Here is an 11,042-nt window from a genome sequence, read left to right as displayed (position 1 = left end):
CGCCGCCCGCGTGCAGCCCCCGCCCCGCCCTGTTTCCCGCAGCCGCCTAGGCCCGGGAGTCGATGCCGACGCCATCGCTCTGCTCCCTGGGGTGGAGCTTCCGCATCGGCGCCCTCAGTACTCGGCTAGTGCTGCCTCACCCCGGCGACCGTCCAGCGGGAGGCGGAGCGAGTCCAAAATGGCGGCTCTCAGGCTGGCGCGCTCCGTGCTGCTGGGGCTTTGAGGTGGTCGCCAGGGGTCGGGGACGATATCCCCGCCGCGGGGGTCCTAGAGGATGAATCGGGGGCTCTGTTAAGGGTAGGCGGTGAGGTGGAGAGAAGTGGCAGCGAGGGCTGCGGTGGACTCCACGAGCGGGATGTGCGAGAGTTACTCCAGGTCGTTGTTGATGGTCTCGGTGGCGCAGATCTGCCAGGCGCTGGGCTGGGACTCGGTGCAACTCAGCGCCTGCCACCTTCTCACAGACGTGCTGCAGCGCTATCTGCAGCAGTTGGGACGGGGCTGCCATCGGTACTCCGAGCTCTGTGAGTACTGGGCTGGGGGCGGGACGGCAGCCTCTAGCGGGTCACAGTGACACCTCCGGTCTTCCCTTCGCTATCTCGCCGTCTCCGAGGTGTTCGTCTTTCACCCCTACTCAGAGATCGGGTATTTTCCCGTCCCCGACGCCCCTGGGCTTCCAGTAGCCCCTGGAAACTCTAGTCATCCCTCTGGTGCCTCTTCCTCATCCGCTAACTTCCCTGTCTCCGCTCTCGGCTCCACACCATCTCGCCTCTTCTCTGATCAGAAATGTGCATCGGTCTTTCTCATCCTCTCATTTTTGCTGCGTGTAGAACCACCTCCAGAATGCCTTACAGCTTCTTTTACTTTGGTCCTTTTCCTCCCTTGCCCGCAAACTACTATAACTAGTTGTCACAGGCGCTCCGTCTACCGGCCGTTTCTTACAAGGCTGGCCATTCTTCAGCTCCTAACAGCAGACTCGTTGACAGCTCTGCTCGCTTAGGGACACTGCCTCATCTTTCTGTATCTGTTCATTTCATAGACAGCATCTCTTCTTACTCTTTCCCAAGGGCAGTTTGTCAGTTTCACTTAGATTACCTTTCACTTTCATTTCAGTTACCATTGATTTCCTTTTTTAAAGTTTTACGTCAGTGTTTATCAAAGTGTGGTAGAAGGATCATGTGCAGGTAATCTGGGCTACAGTATTTATGGTTTTTAAGTGAAATGTTCAGTAGTATTATAGCTGGTGACAGTTAATAATTTGGAATATTTAATAGAAGCCACAATGATATCACTGATGTAAAAGTAAGTGTACGTGTGTGTGTGTGTGTAGGTGTGGAAGAAACTACGCATTTTAAAGTTTCAGGTCATTATTTTTAAGGTGGTAAGCTGGAGAACTGGGTGAAGTGTTTCTTAAGATATTTTGTTTCATTACAGTGGTTCTTAGACTGAAAAATTGAGACCCACAGATACACTTTACATCTTAGGCCCCAAATTCCATTTCACCTTCCAGCTTGCCAAAATAATCTGTCCACAACACATCCCGTCATGTCATTCTTAAAAATATTTCAGTTGTGCTTCATCAGTTACAGGCTGAAAAATCTAAACTCTCAAACAGCACACAGATCCATTTGTGAGTCAGTATTTTTCTTATCTTCTGCCTGAGCCACCTGCCTTTTCCAAAACAGTTAAAGCTATCCACTCCTATATGGATACTGTTTCCTAGAGTCTCCTTTATCCCCTAGTCCACCAGTAGTACTACTTATATTTTAAGGTTCACTCATCATTTGCTTTAGGAAACTCTTGTTATTTGCTGTCATAATACTGTACATATTCCTGTTATGTTACCACCTTGTTTTGTAATCATCCATGTATAGCTCCGCCACCCCTCTCTGCTCAGGAGGCAAATTTATTATATTTGTATTCTGTCACCTACTATGGTATCATAGTATAATTGGGACACAGGAAATGTTGAATCGATGAAAAAACTGATAACCCACTACAGTAATAGCTGTTGAATCACTTCACTTTTTTGAGTCAAAAGTATTTTTGGAATGCTTGGTTTCACTGATACTTCTAATTTAAGTTTGGAACTTCAGAGTAACTCTCATTGTTCTCTTGAAAGAGTGCCACCAGCTCACTGACTTCTGGGCTTTTGCTTCTTTTCCCTCCCTCCCCTTTCATGGTCCTTGAGTATACTGTTAGTGTTATCCATAGTCCAGATTATATTTTTGTTACCAAGTCCCTAAGTAAGGGCAGATGTTCTGTACCTTGAGGTAATCAAAACATCCCTTGAATACATAGTTACCCTTCGTGCCTTATACACAGAACTAGAATGTGTGCTGGCGCTACAAGTAACCAGGTGTTCCAAAGTCATCAAGCCATCATCCTGAGGTGTTAATATAAACCTCTTTCCCGATTACTCAATTTCTGTAGTCAGTTTCCTCGCTTTTAGTGAGAATGTGATTATCAGGTTCATTATTTTCCATTGCGGTTTGCTACTTTTTAAAAATGCTAATTCCTGGCATGCTTATTAGTTACAGACTTTGTAGATTCTTTTTTTCCATACTGTCCTTATTTCAGATTTGCATTCTGTAGCCTCAGGTTATCACTATACAGTCTTGTATTCTGCTCCTTTAAATCCTTGTCTTTTTGGCAAATGTTTATTGGCACCATTTATGACCTGAGTACTGTGCTAGGTGTTGAAGACATAAAATTTCTAAGGCACAGTCCTGGCCCTAAGGTATGCACAAGTGTGTCAAAAGTCAGCAGAAACAAACCGACAGTGTTTGTTCCTTTTTAAAAAATTGCACTCAGATTAAAGCAAATATCAGAAATTACTATTAATTCAACAAATAATGCATTTTTAAACTTAACAATTTGTCAGAACATTCAGGGGCAGATTATATCTATACTTTATATTGTGCATTAAATATGTGTGTGTGCGCTGAAAGTAGGGGCTGAATCTTTCAGAATGGCTTTAAGACTAGTACTGTAACTTAGTAATTGCATGGTATAGGCAATAAATGCAAAAAGAATAAGGTAAAGGAAAGATGGATGTGATGGTGCAGGATAACTTCACAGGAAAGATGAGATTTGAACAGAGCTGTGAAGCATAGTTGTATAAAGGTGGGGAGCACACTGCGTTAGAGAAGAGCATAACCTCAGATATCCAAGTGGTATTAAACAGGATAAAAATACCACTGAGGTGGCCAGCTTGACGTATGTATCTAGTCCATTTGGAAGGTATTAGAGGAAAGTGTTAAACAGTAATTTAACCGATAGAGAAACAAAACATGGTGGAAAACGCTGTATACGCTTTAGGAGAGTTGGGGGACAGAGTGATGAAAGTGATATTTGAAGGAAATTGTGCTGCCAGTGACATGCATGGGAGACTCATTTGGGGAGAACTGGAACCTGTGCTGTGGCAGTGATAGGAGAAATAGAGACAAAGAAAAAGTCCTGAAATCCATGGCCATAAAATGGGAAGGGGAAAGTACCAAGGTTTTGGGTTGAAATTGCAAAGTATATGGAAGAATTCAAGATGATTGTATTTTTTTGATGGAAAAAAGTAGTAATATTCATTGGGCATTTACTTTGAGTCAGTCATTGTTCTAGATGCTGTTGACCATCTATAAACTATTTTTGATATTTATACTAGCTGATTGTTAGTATGAATTGCCTGTGGTGTTCTGATGGGTTGTCAGATCATATTTAAAATTGACTTTAAAAATCAGCTTTCTAATATTTAAACAATATGATGTTCCATTTAAATCTATTCATTTCTTGCCAGTAACTTGGTCTGAAATAAAGAGAATATTTGATTCAAGCTGCATATTAACTTAATGCTTTTTTCTTAATAGTTTGAAAGTACTCAGAATTTTCTTAAAATAATTTGCTTTGCTTTTGACTTTGTTTCAGATGGGCGAACAGATCCGATTTTGGATGATGTTGGTGAAGCTTTCCAACTTATGGGGGTTAATCTTCATGAGCTAGAAGACTATATTCACAATATTGAACTTGTCACTTTCCCACATCAAATTCCTTTATTTCCTGTTAGCAAGAACAATGTACTTCAGTTTCCCCAACATGGAAGTAAAGATGCAGAAGAAAGAAAAGAATACATTCCTGATTACATGCCACCCATTGTGTCTTCTCAAGAAGGTTTGTGATTTTTTTTTTATTTCTTGCTCACATATCTATAACTATTTTAATGGGTCTTTAATCTTTTAGTTTTCCTAACTGAATTATCTAAAATGCTATGCCAAAATATAAATTCTAGAAATGCAATCAAAATATTTTAATGTTATTTACAAATTATTCTAATTTTTAAGCCAGCAAACTTGCAGCTGGCATCACCTGGCAAAAAATGGTGGCATGATCAAGGTCTTGTCTGATAAGACATTTCTCTCCTGTGTCACTTTCAGTAGGGGAGGACAGAACGTGACCACAGAGAGGATTCTTTCAGTAGATGTATTACATGAGAATGGGATATTAAGTAAGCTTAGAAAACATGTGAAACATAAGAATAAATTGGAGTAGCTTTTTTTCCTACCCTCCTATTATACTGTGAGTTGGGTGGTACTGAAAACAGTGAGTGAACTAATATAAATTCCAACATATACATTTATCTTAGTTTTCTTATATGTAGAAATGTTTACTGTTTGATTATGTAGAATTTTTTATTGTAGAATTATAGCTGATTGTGTACAGTATTCCATCATTGCAGAGTTCTTTTTTTCCTACATGATTTTACATATTGATCATTCAGATTCACTGAGATTCTAAAGAGATGCATGAGTAATCTGTGGTCCCTGCAGGTACAAAATATTTTTTCTTGTAAGAAGTGGAAATGCTGCAATTCATTTCCTTCTTTTTAAAATTCTAAAACCATAGAGTACTTCAGGACAATACAGATAGTGGCAGAAAGGACTCCTATTTATCATTTTTTTATTGGTGTACAGTCCAGGCATTAAGCACATCCACACTGTTATGCTGCTATCCATCTCAAGAACTTTTCATCTTCCCCAACTCTAAGCATAAAACAGTAACTCCCATTCCCCGCTGCTCACCAGCCTTTGGCAACCATCGTTCTATTTTCTCTGTGAATTTGACTACTCTGGGTACCTCATTCAAGTGGAATCTTACTTGTGTCTGGCTTATTAGATCACTTACCATAATGCGTTCAAGGTTCATCCAGATTGAAGTGCGTGTCAGATTACCTTCCTTTTTAAGGCTGACTGATATTCCAATATGTGTATATACTACGTTTTATTTATCCAGTCTTTCATCAATGGATATTTGGGTTGTTTCCACCTTTTGGTTCTTGTGAATAATGCTGCTGTGAACATTGGTGTGCAAATATGTGTTTGAGTCCCTGCTTTCAATTTTTTGGGGTGTATACCCTGAAGTGGAGTTGCTAGATCACATGATAACCCTATGTTATTTTTGGCAGAATAGCCATACTGTGTTCCTCAGTGGCTGCATCATTTTGCCTTACCACCAGCAATGTCCTGGCTTTCCAAATTCTTCCAAGTCATTTCTTATGCTCTCCTGTTCCACTCCATTCCATTTTGGAATGGTACCTATTTGTTTCATAGATTAGCTTTAGATTTGGAATAAGTTGTTCTACAATCTATGTGTCACTGTTGCCTCATCTGAATAACTGGGCAAAAATTGGCCCTTTATTGTAGAAATTTAATGTGAATTGGTGCATCACCAGCTGACACTCTGGGTCTTGGGTGCAGTGGACTCTGCCCCACAGGGCTGGTGTTATAATTAAATGTGCTGTGCAATTCAGTTTGCTGTGACAGTGAAGCAGTATATCGGTGCATGTTAACAGTCAAGATAAGTCTGTAAAGAACTCATTGTAACCTTTTGGAAAACTATCATAGTTTTCTGATTTGAGTCTCTTGGGAAACAGACTCTGCTTGACAGTGTAGCAGTTGTCTATTTCAAGTTCAATACTGACTGAGGGCAGGAGTCAGTATCTCCAGTACTTCACACAAAGCATACCTTTAGTGAATGTTCTTGAACTTAGTTAAACTGAATGCTGTTGAAGTTCCATGTCTCTTGTCCGTTCCAGGTCTTTTCTACTGACACATTATTAGCAGCAGGACTTGGAAATCCACAGATGAATCTCTGTCATCCCCAACTTCCCTTAGTAACTGCTTAAAATTCTCTCTCCTTCCCACCTGTGAATTTATTTGTATTTGCAGCCTTTGAGGAACTCTTACTCTTTATAACCCCCATGTAAAGTCTGTCTCTTTAAACCCCTTATTCCCTAATGTCAGTGTTTTTGATCTTAGAAACCTATATTTGTCACAACTTCTCTAAACTCTCTATCCTCTAAACTTTTTATATTTACTTTAAAAATATGACAGATACTTTTCAATATCAATATTATCAAAGGAGGGTTTCTTGGGCAGTGGCCTGGTGCTAGCTGGATTGAAAGGAACTCCAATTTCTTCATAGATAAATCATGAATGTCAAGTATGCCTGGACTTGACTTTGCTGTTATCATTAATGTAATTAAGTATCCTAGAAATCTCCATGAAAGTGGTGCTAAGTTAATCCATGATATGTCCTCTTATACTTTAAGACTAATCTTTGTATGGCTCTCAAATTTTTAGCTAAAAGGCCACTTAGAAGTACTCAAAATTTGAAATTGTACAAAGAAAACGTGAATGGTAATCAAATGATGAGAGGCAACTTGAGACCTGACATAGAGGGATTCTCAAGGAAACATACCATGGTGGATAACTGACTGCAGGAGTGATTCTTGAGTGATAGTCGATTATGAGTTTTGTATCTGTGAATTAGACAGTGGTCAAGTTTAACAGCCAAGACTTATGTGCATTATCAGTTGCCGTGTGACTGAACCAAACTACTGTCTTTTCTGTTTAAAACATCTTAGTCCATTTTTCTCTGGCTTTTGGAGCTTTCTAAATCTGTTTAGTGGTTTGCATATCTGTTTCCTGTTATACCTCCTATTTAATAGTTAAATTAATTAATTTTCATTTTCTTCTGGCCTTTTTAAACATTTGGACTCAGATGGACATTTGATTAATTTTAATCCCCAGTTCAGGCATAGGTGCATTATTGGTCTACGCATAACCTGCATGTATTCATTTAAGTGCAACTTAATTATTTCTATTAATGTAATAAGCCCTAATAAACTCACTACTTAAAACCAAGGCTAGGACTTTGATAGTAATCAACACTTACTCATTGTGTCCCTGTTATTTTTATAGCACGCAAATAATACACAATGCAATTCTCTCAGAGTGATACAGTTATCATGTTTAAACCCTGCCTAGGAAATGTAACTAAGATATCAGATTTATATTGCGTAGTGTAGGAATATGAAAAGCAGTTCAGGGATTTTAGATACTAACTTCTGCCTGAAATTACTACAGTACATTTTTTAGTTTCTTTTCTGGATTATTTGAACCAAAGAAGAATCTTATTTCACTTGAAGTTTAGGCAATGTAAATTTCAAACATTTTAAAAGGAAAATAATGAAGCCTTGAAAAGTTCTTTTTGGAGCTAACACAGATTCTCTAAGGAGCACAAATATTGCTGATTCAAAAGATAGGCATATGATTCATAAGGATGCAGTAAGTGAAAGGGAGTACAATAAGATGCTTATCAAACCCTTTTCCCCTTATTCAGGGAAAAGGATATAAAATGCAGTCCTGTGGTTGCCATTTTTTAATATAACCATACAAGTGAACTTAGTAAATCATTTTCAATCTGAAATTTCTTTTTTCATGGGTACGGCATGTTAGAAGGTTTCTAGTTTTCTGGTTAGTGGCACAAAGTATGGTACAGGAGTGAGCAACTTTGATAATATCCGTTCACCAAGTTTTTTTTGTCCTTTAATTTCCTTAATAGCTATAGGAGGGTCAGACTTTGGTCATACAATATTATTAGCAAAGTGCTGTCATGGCCGCCCACACCAGTTATCAGTCCTGAACTTAGTTGATGTCAAAAACCATTTGGAGGTCTGCTTGCTCCCTGAGAGCCAAAGTGCACTGGCATGAGTGAGAGAAGAGAGGACCTGAGGGGCAGCTGATGCAGGAGAAGCCTGGCCTTCACACAGGGACTGAGCCAGCTACCGAGTTTAGGGTCACACCAAACTGCTGTGTCTTTCTGAACTTCATGTCATCATCTGTACAGTGGGGATAGTAATACCTACCACATGGATGGCAGTGAGGATTAAGTGAGAGATTTGGAAGACATTTGTATAAAGTAGGAAAGTGTTTACACAGGATGCCCATAGCAGTGTTTATTCTCCTCCCAGTTTGCCGCCCTCACTCCTAAGAAATTTACTTGTTAATGGAAACATAATAAACATTTATGAAGTAACACTACCATGAGAATAGATCTAAAATAGTGAATTATATGCTTAAGGGCAAAATTATGCACACCACACAGCTGGGCCGGGGGAAGATACTTGTAAAAGGAGCTGTTTGATTATCTGCAGGAAGAAGATGGTACAAGAGGAGCTGGTATGGAAGGAATGCTATGTGTTTAGAAAGGAGACCTCTTTGAAAATAAGAGAGTACTCCTTTATCTTGGACCCAGTTTTCCCTGTATTAGCACTTTGTGTTAGTGTGGTCTGTGTGTTATAATTAATGAACCAGTGTCAATACATTATTACTAACTAAAGCCCATTACCTTCAGTTTTTGCCTCATGTCCTTTTTCTCTTCTAAGATTGCATCTGGGATGCCCTTTAGTTGTCATATGTTTTCTTAGTCTTCTGTTGGCTGTGAGTTTCTCACCTTCATTGATTTTTTTTTTTATCTTCCTTGATTTTGATGACTTTGACAGTGTTGAGGAGTGCTCCTTAGATATATTATAGACAGCCCCTCCCATCTCATGATCAGACTGGGGTACTGGTTTTGGGGGAGGAAGGCCACATTGGTAAAGTACCATTTTCATCACATCTTATCCAGGCTGTATATTGTTAGCGTGATGTATCGCTGTTGAGGTTGACCTTGATCACCTGGCTGAAGCGGTGTCTGTCAGGTTTGCCTCCTGTGCAGTTACTCTCCTTCCTTCTTCCTCATGCTGTCCTCCTTGGAAAGAAGTCACTATGCAGAGCCCACACCTAAGGAGTCCAGTGTGACCCACTCACCTTTTAAAGGTGGAGTATCTTCATAAATTAAACACTTCTACAGAAATTATTTGGAGCTCTTCTGGATTTGTCTCTTTCCCCAAGGGTTCCTGTTTTGATCATGAAGCCCTTTAAATCACAAACATTTACAGGTTTAAAATAATTAACAAAAGTAATACAAACATGTTTTTAAAAATTAAATATTGACTCAGTATGTTAAATATAAACAAAGTATAACTTTGTTTAACAGGTATGAATTCTTTTAGGTCTTTTAATGGGAAATGTTTTGACTCCTTAGACTCAGGACTGTGTGTCTGCTTTAGTACCTACTGTTTCTTTCTTGAGACACCTCTCACTGAGATCATCAATTACTACCTAATTGGCTGATGGAAAGGAACTTTTTATCCTTACTGATCTTTGCTTTGGGGAGGTTTAGCTTAGTGAATTACTATAAGGCAACCTTTTTAACCACATCCCAGTTCAAGACATAAAACAACTACCCTTCCATGTGCCCAGCCCCAATCATACCCATCCTCCCCATCCAAAAATAACCACTATCCTAACTTTATAGGATAACTTCTTTGCTTTTCTTCAGTTTTATCAGCCAAATATATATTCCCTAGACTCCTTAGTTTAATTTATTCAATCCCCCCTTAAAAATTTTACATGTCTTTTAAGTCTCTTTTAATCTACAGGTACCCCCCACACCTCCACCAGCCCTGCCAAATCCCTTTCTTTTTCTGACAGTTGATTTTTTGAAGGTTCTGAGTCATTTTTGACTTACATGATTTCCCACACCCTGGATTTTGCTGATTATGTACTCCTAATGCAGGTCAGTGTGTTCTTATGAAGTGGTAGGAAGAATCAGGCCTGATCAGACTTCAGTGCAGTACCTCTGGCAAGGCACAACAGGGTTGTGGTCCTTCCTCAGGGGGTTAACACTGTCTGCTTTTCACCTTTTGCTACTGGCAGTGTTGATGTGCAATGCCTACCTAGATCCATGAGTTCCTTAGGAGTCTCAAGGTAGTAATAGTCTATTATTTTGTTTTTATTTTATCCTTTAGTTAAAATAATTTTATACGAAAATCCTTTCCCTCATCCACTATTCAGTTCCTTAGTGGTACAGTTCACACAGGGAAAGAAAGATAAATGCTTGATTCTTTCATTTTGTATACTCAGTTTTCAAGACAATGAATTGGTTCCTTGGTTATCTGTAAGTGACTAATTAGCACTTTTTAAAAATATCATTATGAACTCATAGATTTAAACATATATGTTAACATTCTTCATTACAATTTTTACTCTTGGTGCAACTCAGATTGTCCTATCTTTGGCCAGTGGCACCTTCTTCAGTTTGGTTTCTGAATCCACTTGACACTAGTAGTTGTTGAAAGCGTCCTTGCTCTCTGGTGTGTTGAAATGTTCTAAGCTCATCTTGTATATTTTTGTCCCATTTGGAATCAGTCATTATCCGAGAAGCTCTGGCTTCCTGGGAAATGGCTTTTCAAGTTCCATAATCTGGGCACTAGGGGTACTTACTAGAACTGGTCACGGTTTCTAGGCAAAAGTAAGTAATTATTTTCAAACATAGGCATACAGATATGTGTGGATAGATAGATGACAGACAAATAATAGGTAGGGTACTTCTTGAGTTCATATAGATATTTCCAATTCAGATTTGGGACTACAGGGTTTTTATTTTTATGTTGCATCAATAAATACGTTTCTCCATAACAAGAATTCTAGCTCCCAGAGATGAGGAAGATATGATTAGAACATTTCACAATTACTCATTTGCTGTATCCTAGATTACAAATACAATATTAATATGGATACTAGCCTTAATGACTACTGAGATAAGTTTAAAAAATTTTTTACTTCTGCTATCCTATTACTTATCCCAGTTTTCTGTGGTTATACCACATG

General features: G+C 39.0%; 1 protein-coding gene across 2 annotated transcripts in view; it reads left to right on the top strand.

Annotated features, from left to right (window-relative positions):
• The first annotated feature begins 165 nt into the window (after positions 1-165).
• TAF3 (TATA-box binding protein associated factor 3) overlaps positions 166-11,042 on the top strand; it is a 174,841-nt gene continuing 163,964 nt past the window's right edge. The window contains exons 1-2 of one of the 2 annotated variants that reach the window (XM_073229346.1): positions 166-521; positions 3,916-4,158. In XM_073229346.1, the coding sequence (XP_073085447.1) occupies positions 356-521; positions 3,916-4,158 (409 nt within the window). In that variant the 5' untranslated portion in view covers positions 166-355. The remainder of the gene's footprint in view (positions 522-3,915; positions 4,159-11,042) is intronic. The other variant, XM_037001315.2, reaches the window with a different exon arrangement.

This window comes from Manis javanica, chromosome 2 (assembly GCF_040802235.1).
Source record: "Manis javanica isolate MJ-LG chromosome 2, MJ_LKY, whole genome shotgun sequence".
NCBI lineage: Eukaryota > Metazoa > Chordata > Mammalia > Pholidota > Manidae > Manis > Manis javanica.
Note: the sequence above shows the minus strand (reverse complement) of the source record. Positions and strands in the feature narration are given on the sequence as shown.